General features: G+C 36.4%; 1 protein-coding gene across 2 annotated transcripts in view; it reads left to right on the forward strand.

Annotated features, from left to right (window-relative positions):
• The window catches only part of pard3ab (par-3 family cell polarity regulator alpha, b), a 207,983-nt gene that overhangs the window by 124,685 nt on the left and 64,467 nt on the right, over positions 1 to 18,831 (forward strand). For both annotated transcript variants that reach the window (XM_056480059.1, XM_056480065.1), the window contains 3 exons: positions 1,124 to 1,343; positions 8,946 to 9,053; positions 11,742 to 11,972. In XM_056480059.1, the coding sequence (XP_056336034.1) occupies positions 1,124 to 1,343; positions 8,946 to 9,053; positions 11,742 to 11,972 (559 nt within the window). The remainder of the gene's footprint in view (positions 1 to 1,123; positions 1,344 to 8,945; positions 9,054 to 11,741; positions 11,973 to 18,831) is intronic.

Below are 18,831 nucleotides of genomic sequence, written 5' to 3' on the forward strand. Positions count from 1 at the left end.
CTAACTTCCGATCGTAGCTGTATTCCTTTCAGCAACAACCACAGGAGAGATCTGAGTTGCTGGATTTACATCATGTTCATTCATAATTTTTTTTCCGAAATACATATATATAAATATATAATTCTGTAAACAGCACATTGTCCAGGTATATTAAAAAATAATTATTTTTTCCGTCTCCATAGACATCCGCGTGTATTTTACAAATATGTATTTGAATGTCTAAAGCTTAAAATAAATGTTATTTGTTTGAAAGCACGAATAAATTGTGATTTATGATAAGCGCTTCACATTTCTTTCTGTGCCTTAGTGTGCGCCGTCAAATTTAAATTTCAGCAGTTGATGACGTGCCTTCTGAATGTTATAATCACACCGGTGTGATCATGCACTTTAGGGACTAGCCAAGGCTGATCGTACACATGAAAGGGTTAAAAATCGCACATTTTCATACCAATTAAATCATGAATTTGTGTGAATTAGCTACTTTTTTGACAATACGATGAAAATTTCATACACATTCTATGACCACACTTACAAAACTGCTGATTTCATACACATTCTATGACCACACTTACAAAACTGCTGATTTCATACACATTCTATGACCACACTTACAAAACTGCTGATTTCATACACATTCTATGACCACACTTACAAAACTGCTAATTTCATACACACTCTATGACAACACTTAACAAAACTGCTAATTTCATTCACGTTCTATGACCACACTTACAAAACTGCTAATTTCATACACATTCTATGACCACACTTAACAAAACTACTAATTTCATACACACTCTATGACCACACTTAACAAAACTACTAATTTCATACACACTCTATGACCACACTTAACAAAACTGCTAATTTCATACACACTCTATGACCAGACTTAACAAAACTGCACATTTTTTTTACACATTCTATGACCACACTTACAAAACTGCTAATTTCATACACACTCTATGACCACACTTAACAAAACTGCTAATTTCATACACACTCTATGACCACACTTAACAAAACTGCTAATTTTTTTTACACGTTCTATGACAACACTTAACAAAACTGCTAATTTTGTTGATTGTGATTGATAATAACAGTATTTATCTTTACCCTGTAGTGGAGGAGGACACTGAAGGAAGCTCTCGATCCGGCCGGGATTCAGTTTCCACCGTGGCCGATCTCACTCCACTCCCTGTCACCGAGCAACAGCTGATCAATGGAAACCAGCCTGAAAACGACAAGAAGAAAGAAAAAGGGGGGAAGGACAAAAAGAAGCCGGAGAAAGAGAAGGGTAAAACAAAGAAAGGAATGCTCAAGGGCCTCGGAGAGATGTTCAGGTAATTAAAAGCGGATCTGAACAGCGTTTTGTGTCAGATAAAAGAGACTAAGAAAAATGACGATAAGAGCGCAGATGAGCCCAGAGCACTTTTTTCTTCACGTCCTTAATTACCCCAAAATCTAACAATAGAATAAAAAGCCTTGCCCAACAAACGCAACATCGGCATGTTACTGACTCAAAGACCGAGGCAACAATAGACAGAAAAACGAGATCGGTGGAAGATTTGAGGAAGGAAAACGAGTGGTGTTTAGACATGCAAATCTCTCCAGCACTTGATGCTGTGGTGGATGTTTGCAGGGCTGTTAAAGTAGGGTTCTGGGGGATTTGTGGAGCATAGCTTGCCTTGTAGTGGATAAATGGATCACAAAAATCATGGTTCAGATCACTTTTTGTTTTTGTCACAAATCAAATCAGTTTTATATATCAGCAACAAAAATATGAAGAAATTGGAAAGCAACATGAACACTTATAATAAATAACAGACTAACTCAATTTATCCATCCATTCATTCATTTTCTTTCGGCTTAGTCCCTTATTTATCAGGGGTCACCACACTGGAATGAACCACCAACTATTCCAGAATATGTTTTATGGAGTGGATGCCCTTCCAGCCGCAACCCAGTACTGGAAAACACCCATCCACAGTCGTTTACACACTCACACACACACACACACACACACTCATACGCTACGGCCTATTTAGTTTATTCAATTCATCTATAGCGCATGTCTTTGGACTGTGGGGCAAACTGGAGCACCCGGAGGAAACCCACGCAAACATGGGGAGAACATGCAAACTCCACACAGAAACGCCAACTGGCCCAACCTGGACTCGAACCAGCAACCTTTTTGCTGTGAGGTGGCAGTGCTTACCTATGAGCCACCGTTCTACCAACAAACTATCCAATTAATAATAATTACCATATTATTTACACAGTAGTTTTTATAACAATTAGGATGTAATGATTCATTGCAAGCCATTCAACATCAACCAGTGATTACTGCAAACTAGCTTAACGTGCAATAGTGATGAATAACACTTAATTTGGACAAATTTAAAGGCGATTTTATCAGTATTTACATATTGTTAAACCCTCAAATTCCAGAATTATTGTTCTCTTTCAGCAAACCATACATCAATAGAAAGCTGGTTTATTCACCTTTCATATGATGTATAGGGTATATGCACAGCTAGTGTTTCTTCCCATACTGAACGGTTAATGTGACTTTTTTCAATTTTATATAGTTCCTTTTACAGAATCGATGTTGTGATGTACTTAAAATACAATCAGTTAAATAAACTTCAGCATTCATTTAGTTGATCGTGTAAAACGAGATGAAAAGCCGTTTACACGCATGCTCCGTCAGGATCAGCAGGCGAGCGCAGAAACTATTGAAAATACTGGAGTAAAATAAATGTTCATAATTTAAAGAGATGGCGTGGGAAAATTGAATTTAATCCCGTGCTTCTTGTACAATTTGAGACCCACTTTATATCGTATATCAATCGGGCAGCGAAGATTGTTAATTTTAAAGAAAACAGACCTTAAACGTGCCGATTTTGTCCCCAGGTTACAGCAAATTTAAAAGTCCTTCTGTATACTTCTACATATACCCTAAAATGCATCATTTTCACTGAGTGGTATGGTTCGGTACAGTACGAGTCATCTTTATCAGACTTGTTTCTCCACTGCCAACTGGTACTCTTTTGGTAGGTGTGGTGTTGCAGTCGTTGCAGTCGACGTCATTCACGCTTGAAGAAATTAAAAGTTAAGCTGTACGGGTTGTTCACATGTCATATGAGAAGTACTTCTCACAAAACAGATGCTGTATACACATATATACTTATGTTGTAATGTTAAACTTTCTATGAACAGGATTAGATTACAGCTGCAGATCAATAAAGGAAAAGATTTTAAAGAAATAAAGGAAAGGGTACCTAAAAAGTTTTTTGGTACCTTTTTACAGTGGAAATGGACATAAAAGCATACCAAACTGTACCGAACCATACCGCTCCGTGGTAATGGGTCATCTACATAAAAAAAACTAAACCTTATGACTGAATTTGCTGTCTAGGGTGATATTTTGGGATATTATGACATTCTTGGAGCAGAATACTGAGGTGTTTAAGAGTGTTTACAAGTTTAAAAAATTCAGCTCAAGCGGAAAATTAGCATTTGGTAACGTTATAGCATTTTTATTACCTTTATCTTTGTTAACCCTTGTGTATTGTTCAAATTTACTACCCTTTCATTATGTTCATTTTTGTTTTTTCCCTATTGACTTCTATTATAATGACACTTTTGGACTGCAAAGCCATGACAGCATATAATCATGCAATCTTCATTGTGTTTGGTTTGGGAAGAGGTAAAATGTGTCATTTTTACTGTTGATCATCGGTTGGTACCATTAACCCTTTAGATAGGTCTTTGCAAAAAAAGCTTCTGGCTGGAGTTCTACAGAGTATAACAGCAAATTATAGTGTGTGCATATACATTTACTATGTTTACTATGTTCTGAGACCTTACTAGAGTGCTTATTTTGATGTTCTCAGGCACATTAAGTTAAGTGTGCAAATGTCTCTCTCGCACACACACACAAACACACACACACTACCTGACAAAAGTCTTGTCATCGATCCCAGGTGTAAGAGCAACAAATAATAACTTGAGTTCTAGTTGATAATTTGGAAAAGTGGCAGAAGGTAGATTTTTCAGATGAATCATCTGTTGATCTTCATCCCAATCATCACAAATACTGAAGAAGGAACCCACATGGACCCAAGATTCTTACTGAAATCAGTCATGTTTGGTGAAAGCAAAATAATTGTTTGGGGTTACATTTAGTATGGGGTGTATGAGAGATCTGCAGAGCCTGAGGTATCAAGACATTTGTGCTGCCCATTACATTACAAACCACAGGAGAGGGCAAATTCTTCAGCAAGAGAGCGCTCCTTCTCATACTTCAGCCTCCACATCAAAGCTCCTGAAAGCAAAGAAGGTCAAGGTGCTCCAGGATTGGCCAGTCCAGTCACCAGACATGAACATTATTGAGCATGTCTGGGGTAAGATGAAGGAAATGAAGATGAATCCAAAGAATCTTGATGAACTCTGGGACTCCTGCAGGAACGCTTTCTTTGCCATTTCAGATGACTTTATTAATTAGTTTTTTGATTCAATGCAGAGATGTATGGATGTAATCGTCTACGCTCATGGGAGTCATACACAATATTAATTCTTTTTCCACTGCACCATGACTTTTTTTTCTATACTGTACATTATTTCTGTTAAGTGACAAGACTTTTGTCTAAGCAAAGTCAGACTTTACTCTCCTAATTAAATATTTAAAAATCAAGGCATGATCATATTTTATTTTGGTAAAATAAGCGTAATCTAGAGGCCTTTGCCTTTCATATAAGCCACAGGTCTGATACCTAAAGATCAACTAGAAGTCAAATTATTATTTGCTGTTCCTAAAACTTGGAAAGGCGACAAGACTTTTGTCAGGTAGTGTATACTCTATATAACTCTATATAAAAGCCAGAAACTACGCTTTTTTGCACTGCAACTCACGATCAACAGTAAAAATTACTAATTTTACCTCTTCCCAACAGGGAATACCAACAACAATAAAAAATCCATCATTAAATGGTGTCATGGCTTATAAAACAATTTGAATGAAAGTCAATGGGGCAAAAACAGCCATAAACATAATGAAAGGGTAGTCAATTTGCCCAGAGTTTATTATTGAGTGTTTGAAAGTTTTCAAAGCACTTTCCCAAAATATGTGTCAAAATAAGACCTGTTACCAAAATTCATTCCATTTGCTGAAACACAGAGAAAGTTATGGCCAAATTAGGACTCAAAATCAAGGCTTGAGCTGCTTATGCACAGTCTACAGTGTAAAAGGCAAATTAATCGATTTAATTTACAGATACAGAGCGAAAAACTCACTCTTTCTTGAATTAAGCAGATTTATTGAAGCAAAATTAATCATACTTTGATTTGTAGCAGACAGCAGTGCTTCTCAACGACTGCTTGGACTTCCTCGCCAATTATTAAAAAGTAATGGTGTTGAAATAGAAGGATGAATATTGATAGGCAGTGCGGATTGACAGTATGTTCCCCGAGCTCCAGGCAGGATGGACAATCACATCCAAAGACCCTGAGGAAAAGTCTAGAGTTTCTCTCAAGTTTGTCAGACCGGACTGGAGAGGAGAGAAAGAGAGCTCATTTGAAGCTTTTTGAATCTGTCAGCAATAGATAAATCATTTTTGAAAAACGTCGAATATTTTTCCCGACCGCTTCTGGGGCAGTGGAGCGTGTTAATGGCTGTCATCTGCCTCGCTGAGCCAAAAGCTACCTGCTACATATTAATGAGCGCTCTACATATTAATGAGCGCAGACAAATATCAGAAGTGGGATGCAAATAAATGTATTGAAACTCCATTCAGCTTTCCCTCTCTCACGCACACACATTTCGCACACATGTCAGCGGAATATTAATGAACTGATATGCTTGATGAAGCAAAGATTTGCAGAGAAGAGTAGACCTTTTAGCGCACTCTCTCTCTCTTTGCCGAGTTGCAAAACAGTGATTAGTTTGTTAAATGAATTAGAATAGATGGATTAAGCGCTTTAATGTCAGTGAAATTAGAGCTGATGGGTTGAGGAGCTTTTTCAGATATTTTCAGCCCATTGAATTTGAAGTACACATGACAATTCATTATTTTGTATCCCAAAAAAATATTTATATATATTCTTTGAATTAAGATGCTTTGTTAATTGAGAGAAATGCTGAATTATTATACACTGGGGTTAAAATGAACCCTAGCCAAGCTCTAAATGTGTGTTAAAAATGATTGTTGGTGACTATATGAAACCTTTTAGTGACAAGTTTACCGTTTATTCAAAAAATATTTGATTTAAAGAATGAAGTTATCAAATTGCAAATACTGGGTCATTAAAATTTAATTTTAATATTTAATATTTTTTATACTAATAGTTAAAATGTATTATATATAAATAATTAGTTTTATTTATTGCATTTTTGTAATTTTACTGTTGATATGAAATTACATATAATAAAAAACTATTATTATTTTAATTATATTATAAATAAATGACTGTATATAAATTCAAATGGTTAGAAATGTATCTTTTATTTAATACACCTTTTTTAGTAATAATTAATATTTGGTGGAAATCAATGACTAGTTTTATCTATTGCATTTTTGTAATTTTACTGTTGATATGTAATTACATAATTATAATAAACTGTTATTAGTTTAGTTGCTATAAATAAATGACTGTATATATCATTTTAAATTATTAGAATAATATTTCATTTTGATATTTAGTCCATTTTTTATACTGGTGATAATTAAAATGTACACTACTGGTCAAAAGTTTTGGGGTAAATTTTTTTTTTTTCTTAAATTTTTTTTTTAAAGAAAATGATTTAGTTCATAAAGGCGTCATTTATTAAAAGTAAAAAAAATAGTAAAATTGTTAAATATTTATTAAAAGTAAAAAAAAATTGTTAAATTGTTAAATATTTATTAAAATTTCAAATAACTGCTTTCTTATTGTATGTAGTTTCAAATAAAAAATATTACTCTGGTCATTATCGCTTTTATTACTATTACATTAATAATATTAATAATAATAAATAATATTAGAGTGATTTCTGAAGGATCATGTGACTGGAAGACTGGACTAATGAAGCTAAAAGTTCTTCTTTAAAATCACTGAAATAAATTCTTAAATTCAATTAATTATAAACTAGTTTAGAACAGTTATTTTATAGTGCAATAACATTTCACAACTTTACAATTTTTATTGTATTTTTGATTAAATAAACGCAGCCTTGGTGAGCAGGAGAAGCTTATTTTAAAACATTTAAAAATCCTACTGATCCCAAAGTTTTGACCAGTAGTGTACATAGATAGTGTCATGTATGGCATTTTTGTAATTTTACTGTTGATACTTAATCACATCCAGTTGAAGTCAGAATTATTAGCCCCCCTTTGATTTTATTTTATTTTTTATTTTTTAAATATTTCCCAAATGATGTTTAACAGAGGGCATTTTTACAGTATGTCTGATAATATTGTTTCTACTGGTGAAAGTCTGATTTGTTTTATTTTGCTAAAATAATAGCAGTTTTTAATTTTTTAAAAAACATTTTAGGGTCAATATTATTAGCCCCTTTAAGCTATATTTTTTTCAATAGTCTACAGAACAAACCATCGTTATACAGTAGCTTGCCTAATTACCCCAACCTGTCTAGTTAACCTAATTAACCTAGTTTAACCTTTAAATGTCACATTAAGCTGTATAGAAGTGTCTTGAAAAATATCTAGTCAAATATTATTTACTGTCATCATGGCAAAGATAAAATAAATCAGTTATTAGAAATGAGTTATTAAAACTATTATGTTTAGAAATGTGTTGAAAAAATCTCTCTGTTAAATCCGAAATTGGGAAAATAAACAGGGGGCTAAAAATTTAGGGGGTTTAATAATTCTGACTTTAACTGTATATACTGTATATAAATTAGAATTTTACATCATGTTTATTATGTAATACACTTTTAGTTTAACTTTGTTTTGTTGATGCATATTAGTCAGAGTAGTATTAAATACAAAGAATCACAACAGTTCCAATATAGCAGCAGAAAACAATAAGTTCACATTTTCTTTCTCTTAAGCAGTACAATCAAATATTCTTGCATCAAGAACAATATAAAAGACACAAAACACAAATAAAAAAATATGTATTATAATAATAAAATAACATTATAGATAAAAGTAACAGATAGTAGGCCCTACAGCAATACAGACAAAATATAAATGCAAATATGCAAAAGGTAGAGCAGTAGAAACATAAATTAATTAAAAAAAATTAAGAATTAGATAAAAATAAATAAATAAAAAACATAAACATGCATATTTTCTCTGTGCTCTCCATTCATAACTAAGTCAGGGGCAGGGAAAATATCAGTTTTTTGTAATACACTTTTATACTAATATTTATGATTTATTGTTATTGCATTTTTGTCGTTTTGCTGCTGATTTGCAATTACATAATTATAATAAAAATCATTATTATTATTTTAATCATGTTAAACTACTGTAAATTCAAATGGTTCTTTTATTTAATTTAATATGCAAGACATTTTATACTAATAATTAATATTTCTTGTAAATTAATTATTAGCATGATTGCAGTAGTTTGTTACTGTTGATATGTAATTATATTTTTATAATAAAAACAATAATCATAATTATTATTTTAATCATTTAAAAAACATTTCTGTAAATAAATTAAAACCATTATATAAAAAACTTTCTCTTAATAATGTTCAAGTCTTCATTTTATTACTTTAAGAGACCATTCAAAAATGAGGTCTCTCTAAATTGATAAATTATTGGTATGTTTTTTGAGTCAAACACCACTTTAGTTTTATTTCAGTTACTTGTGTTTTTCCTATTATATTTTTAATTCAATAGCCCACACATTTACAGCATCAATAAAAATATTTACAGTCAGTAGTGCCACTTCAGCCTGTGATATCCATGTTTTTTGTGTGTGTGAAGGTTTGGAAAGTACCGTAAGGATGAGCGATTAGATGGTGCCAAGTGGAAAGCAGAGGAAACCCAAGCATCTGAGGAGGAGACTCGCAGAATGAAGCAAGAGCAGGAGAGGTACACACACACACACTAACCTTCATCATCATTAACCTCTAATCAAAGGCATTTCCTGACACTTTACCTGCCAGTCTTACCCACATCCTCAAACCCTCTTCCTGGTGATTGTTCCAGTGCTGTCATTGTTTTGCTGAAGCTCTTGTTCTAATGTTTAAGTAAAAGCCTAATATGTTTTGGTCATTTGAGGTTGATTGTGTGTATGTATGTATGCCTGCAGGTGTGTGTGTGTTCATGTTGTTTTATTAATAATGCCATGTTGAACCCCCTCCGGTTTGCCTTCTGTCCTGTGAGACCCTGCTGAGCACTCGCTACTCCTTCAATCTCTTTCTTAATCTTTCTCTGTCGCACACATTCATAAATCATCCTGCTTTTGATGGGGTTATAAATCTGGTCCGTTTTTGGTCGAAATAAATTAGGTTGTGGGTTTTGACACCATTTACAAATTTTTATGTTTGTTTTTTGGTAGTTACAAAGGATTTTTTTTCCTCCCGTGAACTTCATGTACTAAAATAACCTAAAACCGAATTATAGCCATATTGTAAAAACATCAAAGTTTTTGTCCTTACAATGAAACTATTCATTAGCTAAAACTAAAACCATATTAAACTTTTTAAAATCATATTAGAAAAAAATACCCGTTTTTATTTCAGATATTTACTGAGGATTTCATTAAAGGGTCATGAAACGCCTGTTTCATAAATGTTGCACTGCAGTTTTAAAACGTGAATTGTGTTATATTGTTTATCACGATATTGTAGTAATAAGCAACAATATAACACAGTCCACATTTTATAAGTACTAATTACTTTATAAAGTAATATATGTGTATTTACACTCACCGGCCACTTTATTAGGTACACTTATCCAACTGCTTGTCAACGCAAATCATCCAATCATATGGCAGCAGCTCAATGCATTTAGGCATGTAGGTCAAGACGATCTGCTGCATTTCAAACTGAGCATCAGAATGGGGAAGAAAGGTGATTTAAGTGACTTTGAACGTGGTATGGTTGTTAGTGCCAGATGGGATCTCTAGGGTTTACAGAAAATGGTCCAAGAAAGAGAAAATATCCAGTGAGCGGCAGTTCTTTGGGCGCAAATGCCTTGTTGATGCCAGAGGTCAGAGGAGAATGACCAGTCTGGTGTGAGCTGATAGAAAGGCAACAGTTACTCAAATAACCACTTGTTACAACTGACGTATGCTGAAGTGCTTCTCTGAATGCACTACACTACTAACTACCCACAGGATAACGCGCCATGTCATCAAGCGTGAATTATCTCAGACTGGTTTCTAGTACCGGGTTGGACCCCCTTTTGCCTTCAGAACTGCCTTAATCCTTCGTGGCACAGATTCAACAAGGTACTGGATATATTCCTTAGAGATTTTGGTCCATATTGACATGATAGCGTCACGCAGTTGCTGCAGATTTGTCTGCTGCGCATCCATGATGTGAATCTGCGATAATTCACTCTTTATGACATGGAGCGTTATCCTACTGGAAGTAGCCATCAGAAGATGGGTACATTGTGGTCATAAAGCGATGGACATGGTCAGCAACAATACTCGGGTAGGCTGTGGCGTTACCACAATGCTCAGTTGGTACTAATGGGCCCAGAGTGTGCTAAGAAAATATCTCGCACTCCATTACACCACCACCACAATCCTGAAGCATGGATATAAGGCAGGATGGATCCATGCTTTCATGGTGTTGATGCCAAATTCTGACCCGACCATCTGAATGTGGGCAGCAGAAATCGAGACTCATCAGACCAGGCATAGTTTTTCCAATCTTCTATTGTCCAATTTTGGTGAGCCTGTTCAAATTGTAGCCTCAGTTTCCTGTTCTTAGCTGACAGGAGTGGCACCCCGTGTGGTCTTCTGCTGCTATAGCCCCTCTGCCCCAAGGTTCGATGTGTTTTGCGTTCAGTGACGCTCTTCTGCAGATCTCGGTTGTAACGAGTGCTTATTTGAGTTACTGTTGCCTTTCTATCAGCTGGAACCAGTCTGGCCATTCTCCTCTGACCTCTGGCATCAACACGGCATTTGTACCGACAGAACTGCCGCTCACTGGATATTTTCTCTTTTTCAGACCATTCTCTGTATACCCTAGAGATAGTTGTGCATGAAAATCACAGTAGTTCAGCAGTTTCTGAAATACAGCCTGTCTGGCACTAACAACCATGCCACGTTCAAAGTCAGCAGTTCTTCTTGACCATGTCTACATGCCTAAATGCATTGAGTTGCTGCCAAGTGATTGGCTGATTAGAAATTTGCTTTAATAAGTTGTTGGACAGGTGTATCTAATAAAGTGGCAGGTGAGTGTATATCTCAAAAAATGTCTTTTAGGATTTCATCACCGTTTAACTTGATGTACTAAAACCATAGAATAATAATATTGTTTACTAAATATCATAAACAAAAAATATTGCATATATATATGATATTCAATGCACCGAGACATTTTTAAGTGGATATGTTTAGGTTAGTACCAAACTGAACTTTATTCCAGAATAGTTTATGTAATAAACATTTCACAAATATAAAAAAGTAAAATTCCGGAATAATTTCTGTATATAATAATATGACACTTTTCATGTTCTGCTGATTCTAATTTAATTTTTAACCTTTCCTTTTTAATGTGTGTCTATTTTCTAATTCTTTTCTTAATATCTGTGTCTATGCAGGATTCAGGCAAAAACGCGAGAGATTCGTCAGCGTCAGGCCAGAGAGCGAGACTATGCTGAGATCCAGGACTTCAGCCGCTCCACCCTGACCTCCCTTCCCCCAGAGGAGCCTCCGTATGCAGGCATCGGCACTCTGGAGCACGGCGGTTACCATCGCATCCACACTCCTCCAGATTCACCATACACACAGAAGCAGAATGGACGCAATGGACACCCCTCTGCTTCAGACAGGTACTCGTTCATTTATAAATCGCTTTTCAGAAATGCAGAAATACAAAGTTCTGTCATGAAACTCTAGTGGGCGGGCAGGATGATGAATCCCATCCTATCTGCTTCCAACAGCATGGCATTGGTCAATTGGTGGTTGATTTCACATGGTTGATTCCCATTAATGTGAAATGTTTGAGGCCTTACTGTACATCTAATACATGTCAAACAGATGCCAGGGAAAAAATAAGCAAGCAGGAATTGATTTATTAAAAACGCTTGAAGAGACAGAACAGGCCATCAGTGTGACATCCAGTGTTGTGTTGGCTTTTTTGATTCTCTCCAGATTTTCCTTAATATGCACACATTACAAAAAATGTAATGGCTTACATGGACACACACGTGCACCAGTTACCGGTCTGTACATCTGAAATGTTGCTGCTGACAATGATAGAAAGCACCATTCACACAAAATATGTCTTTGTGTCTGCGTCTAAAAAAAGACTCAGCGCTCTGGAATAGATTTTTTTTCAACTCTAGCCATTTTAAGGATATCCAAACACATTCACTATGAACGCTTCCTCCAACATGTTGCCATCAAATAAAAAAAATGTCATGCCCACCTACTACTATAGACACAGAGCCATAGAGATATATACTTTTCTATTATATAGTATGTTATAAACAATATGTCAGCCAAGTAGTATGTCCAAATTCATATTCGAAAAACAGTATGCGAGAAGTACCCGGATGACCTACCTCTTCTGGCGAGATTGTGAAGTGCACATACATTGGACTCATACATACGCTATGCTATGATGCCATGCCATGCCAAAAGGATTCTTTAATGGGAGTAAATTAACGACAAATGGCAGATGTAGTATGTCCCAATTCCATTCATACTACTCACATTCATACTATATAGAACATACTTTTCTACACTGTAACAGTCAACTTTATCAAATGAAATGAGTGTAGTTAACTCAAAATTTACTGAAAGTTAATTTCACTCACTTGAAAAGAGTTTTGAACTCAGTGTTGAAGGTAATGAGTTAATAAAATACCTCATTACTTCAACTTAAATGGAGTAAGTTCACAGTACTCATATCGGTTAGTTTTTTAACTCAAATGGTTTGAGTTGCCTTAACTTATTGTGTTTTACAGTACTTCGTTGGTTTGAGTTGTCTTTATTTGTTGGACATTACTGTGCTCAAATTGCTTCGTTTACTCAAATGGATTAAGTTCACAGTACTCATTAGGATTAGTTTTTGAACTTAAATGATTTGTTGCAATCGGGTTCCTCAAATGGTTTGAGTTACCTTAACTTTTTGGGTTTTACAGTGTAACAGTCGTGTAGTAAGTTAAAATTGAATATCGCATAATATTCGATATCGCAATGTGCGCTTCTGCAATAGTCACATCGCAAGATTGTTGAGCCTGAAATATAGTTGACCAGGATCGACAGAACAAATGTGATTTGTAGAGTCACTGCTACGTTGAACCATAATAATGTAGGTTAATAATTTGCATGTGTTTCAAGGCCTGTGACTGAGCATTTCAGGATGATTTAGAACATTTGAACATAAATGATGATGTTTGGAGGTGTAGCAAAAATTTATTTTATTTAAATATTTATGCAGAATTGATACGATTACGATTTACGAATCGATCGACAAAGTTCCTAGTCCGAATATCTAGTTTATAAAATGAAAACGTGATTATTTTACTTACCACTTTGGCAGATAATTTCGCTAGTTTTAAGGAAAAACCATTAATTTTGACTCATTTCTTCTGAAGGAAAAATCTAAACAATATTTTTACTCGATCTAAAAATTTCTAGATATTTGGATTAGAAACAAAACAAAGCAAAGGAAGAAAAGCTTTTTTGCATTGTGATTATTCCATTTTGACTCCCCAGAAAACTGAAAAAATAGAGCTATTTAAACCATCTTGTGAACGTGTATTGACAGCACAATATTTATCACAGAAAAATAAAATATCACAATATCAGATTTTTCCAATATCGTGCAGCCCTAATTGAAGTGTAGTTACAACTCGAGTAGTAGGCGATTTCGGACGCAGCCAGAGAGAGTTCAGGCAATAGAAGTCCAAAATGTTAAATCGTCACATGATTCATCTAGACTCAAATAGTTTTAGGAAATGATTTGTGGTTTATTGAAAATAATGTTACATACTGTTAAAACATACACAATCTTATTTTTAAAACTTTGTACCTTTTACCTTTGTACCTTTTTTGCACCCTGCTTCCTGCTTCGCTACTGTTCGGACGTCTTTGCCTACTGCTCCGCTCTCTGCTCACTTGCTTTTATATCTTAAACCCTAATTTTAACTTGAGCCTATCAGCACAGTGCTCAAACGACACAGCTTGAAGATCAGCATCGATTCTACAAACTTTCTGGAATATAGCTTTACTAACAAGAGGGGAATTATCGTCTAAACAATCCTCCCGCTACCAGCTATCAGCTGCTCACATTCCTGAGACAGGAAAACACGGCTGTGAAAATGCCTCTGGATCGGATTAATTCAGATTCTCACTGCTGTACAAACTGCCACAAACTTCTACAAAAGATTGCAGTTCTTGAAACAAAGTTACTTGCGATCCAACCAGAACTGCAGCGTCATTGTGGACGCTCACAGCAAATAGCCGGTGAGTCCCATAAATCTATTCCTACCACTATTTCGAGCACTGAAAAACAAATTAAAACTGTGGAAAATGAGTATTGGCATAAACAAGGTGCGAGACCAAAGGGTACTCGTGGGGTCAGATCATATGCTGCCGCATTAGCGTCCTCTACCCCAAATACAGCTCGGACTCAAATACAGCTTGAGAACAGATATGAAGTATTGAGTAATATGGGTGAAGAATCCCCAAATGCAGTCAGACAGAGATCGCATGACTCAGCAGCTAACTCTGCATGGAACAGAGGCTCAAGGCCGACTAGACAGTGGCATTCTGCTCCGATCGCACCTGAGATAAGAACACTAGTTGTAGGAGATTCAATAATCAGGAGTTTTAGGAGCAAATCTACAATGACATACTGCTTCCCTCATGCAACAGTTTCTGATGTAAACAAAGAACTTAAGGAAATTCTGAAGAAGCACAAGACTGCAAAACGGATTATCATCCATGTGGGAAAGAATGATATTCGGAAGGAACAGTCAGAACTGCTCAAGAGAGATTTCTGTGAGCTCTTGGAAACAGTTGAAAGAGTGAAAATTCAGCCGTTCATCAGTGGACCGCTCCCTGCAAGAGGGACAAACATGTTTTCACGGCTTCTTGGTCTAAATGTATGGCTGCAGAAAGCATGTAACAGGAAAGGACTGAATTTTATTGACAACTTCAATCTCTTCTGGAACCAAAGACAACTGTTGACATCAGACGGCCTTCACCCAAACAAACTTGGTGCAAAGGTGCTAAAGGACAATATCTTCTTCTCCCTCCATCATCCATCAGCTGTATGTGCCACTGACCTCAATCCAACTGGCACATACACACCTAGCAAATGTCCAGATGACCACAGGACCTCAAATCAGCTCCCGAGTGGACTTGGGGCTGATGCATCACCCAAGGACAGTGATAACGCTACGCAGCCAAAACACCCACTGTTGATAGAGACACTATCGCTGGCCCTCTGCTCAACACAGACAGACTGTGACGCATCAGAACAGCATCATGTCTCGTCACTAAAAAATGATCCTCAGGAAAACACCCAGGAAAACATATTTCAACACCCAGAATCTCCAGAGCCACAGCCTCTGTCACCAGACACGTTCTCATTATCATCTTGCTCGCCTCTCTTGGGTTTCTCAAAAAAGATGGAGGAACTGGTGCATGCTGGAACTAAACTTTCACACTCTATTGCCGCAAGCCCCCAGTTACCAACCAAAAAGCGGCCTGCTCCACAACCACCTCTGAGCCCACCTGGAAGAGCCCTCCGACATTTGCCCCACCGCCAGGGCCCAAACAACAACGCACCATCTTCAGCTGGTGAACAAAACTGCTCTCCATGATGTATCTCGGGTGCCTGCTTAGATAACAGTGTCTTTATCAGATGTTTACAGAACAAGCAGGAACCCAGTGTGCCTGTAGCTTTCTCAACACATATATGTGTTGTATTACGTGACAGAAAACTGAAGACTTTTTCAGGCCGTATAGCAAATCACTCAAATCTTGTGTCTATTAAATATAAATCTGAGACTACTGTAGCGAAAACAGCTAAAACTGTTAAGTTAGCACTTTTAAACATCCGATCACTCAACAATAAGTCACTTTTAGTCAATGATTTTATCAGCTCAAATTGCCTTGATTTTATGCTTTTAAATGAAACTTGGCTAGATGACAACTGTAGTGCAGCAGTTCTGAATGAAACAGCTCCTTTAAACTTTGACTTTTTGAGTGTTTGCAGAGCCAATAGGAGAGGTGGAGGCATTGCTGCCCTGTTTAAAGATGTCTATGAGTGTAAACAAGTGTCATTTGGTGACTTTTTGTCTTTTGAATATCTGAGTATAGCACTAAAAGGTGCTCCACGTATCTTACTGATCATTATCTACAGACCTCCAAAATATTCTCCAGCTTTTATTGATGATTTTACAGAGCTGTTATCATTAGTAACCTCTGAATTTGACTATTTTACCATTGCTGGGGATTTTAATATTCACATTGATAATCCAGAAATCAATGCTGTAAAAGAACTGATGACTGTTTTCAACACTTTTGATCTGACTCAGCATGTTCAAGGACCCACACACAATCGTGGACACACTCTTGATCTACTTATAACTAAGGGTTTACACATTTCATCAACTGTTGTTAAGGATGTTGCACTATCTGATCATTTCTGTATTTTCTTTGATATATTGATCACTCCAGCTATTAAAGACAGATCTGTCTCTGTCAGAAAGAGATGCATAAATGAGAACACTAATGAGCAGTTTATGAAGGCCATATCGCTAGCACCAAGTATATCTGCAGACTCTGTTGATTCTCTTCTTGATTTGTTTAACTCTAAAGTTAAGAATGTCATAGATGACATTGCTCCTGTTAAAGCCAAGAAGATAACTAGCACCCAAAGGGGATCCTGGACTAGGTCCCCAATAATACAAATGGCGAAAAGACAGTGCAGAAAAGCTGAGCGTATGTGGAGAAAGACGAAACTAGTAATCCATTATAATATCTATAAAGACAGTCTTCGTGCTTTTAATATGGAACTAAAAACTGCTAGGCAGACTTTCTTTTCAAGCCTTATAAACAGCAACGTAAACAATGCTCGTAAACTCTTTGCAACGATAGAGAAACTCACAACCCCCCCCAGTCGGATTCCCAGTGAGCTACTCTCTGAAAGCAAATGTAATGAGTTTGCTCATTTCTTTACTGACAAGATCAATAATATCAGAAAGACAATCAGCTCATCCAATCAGCCAAATTGTGTCGACGTCAGACTAGCTCAACCACAACTTAAGAAATCAGACATTATGTCCGATTTCATGGCAATTAATGGCAAAATCTTAGAAGAGATCGTGCAAATTATGAAAACATCAACCTGCAGTCTCGACACGCTCCCCACATCATTCTTTAAAACGGTGTTTACCTGTTTAGAAATGGATCTTCTAAAAGTGGTAAATGCTTCACTTCTCTCAGGGATTTTTCCTAACTCACTTAAAACTGCAGTTGTTAAACCCCTCTTGAAGAAGAGCAACCTGGATAACACCATATTGAGCAATTACAGGCCCATCTCAAATCTCCCTTTCATTGGCAAAATCATTGAAAAAGTTGTTTTTAACCAGGTTAACAAGTTCCTAAACTTCAAGGGGTGTTTAGACAATTTTCAATCTGGTTTCAGACCACATCACAGTACAGAGAGCGCCCTTATAAAGATAATCAATGACATCCGTCTAAATACAGATTCAGGCAAACTAACAGTGCTGGTACTGCTCGATCTCAGTGCTGCATTTGACACTGTCGATCACAGCATACTTCTGGATAGGCTGGAAAACTGGGTTGGGCTGTCTGGGACGGTCCTCAAATGGTTCAGATCTTACCTTGAAGGAAGAGGTTACTATGTCAGTATAGGTGACCATAGATCGAGGTGGACACCCATGACCTGTGGAGTCCCACAAGGCTCGATTCTGGCACCTCTCCTGTTCAACCTTTATATGCTCCCTCTGAGCCAAATAATGAGAAAGAACCAAATCTCCTACCACAGCTATGCTGATGACACTCAGATCTACCTAGCCTTACTGCCTAATGACTACAGCCCCATTGACACCCTCTGCCAATGCATTGATGAAATTAACAATTGGATGTGCCAAAACTTTCTTCAGTTAAACAAAGAGAAAACTGAAGTCATTGCGTTTGGGAACAGAGATGAGGTTCTCAAGGTGAATGCGTACCTTGGCTCTAAGGGTCAAACAACAAAAAATAAGGTCAAGAATCTTGGTGTGACTCTGGAGTCAGATCTGAGTTTCAATAGTCATATCAAAGCAGTTAGTAAATCAGCATACTATCATCTCAAAAACATTGCAAGAATTAGATGCTTTGTTTCCAGTGAAGACTTAGAGAAACTTGTTCATGCTTTTATCAGCAGCAGGGTGGTTTACTGTAATGGCCTCCTCACTGGCCTTCCCAAAAAGACAGTCAGACAGTTACAGCTCATCCAGAACGCTGCAGCCAGAATTCTGACCAGAACCAGGAAATCAGAGCACATCACACCTGTCCTCAGGTCTTTACACTGGCTCCCAGTCACATTTAGAATAGATTTTAAAGTATTATTACTGGTCTATAAATCACTAAATGGCCTAGGACCTCAATACATTACAGATATGCTCACTGAATACAAACCCAACAGATCACTCAGATCTTTAG

Source organism: Danio aesculapii, chromosome 2 (assembly GCF_903798145.1).
Source record: "Danio aesculapii chromosome 2, fDanAes4.1, whole genome shotgun sequence".
Taxonomy (NCBI): Eukaryota; Metazoa; Chordata; class Actinopteri; order Cypriniformes; family Danionidae; genus Danio; species Danio aesculapii.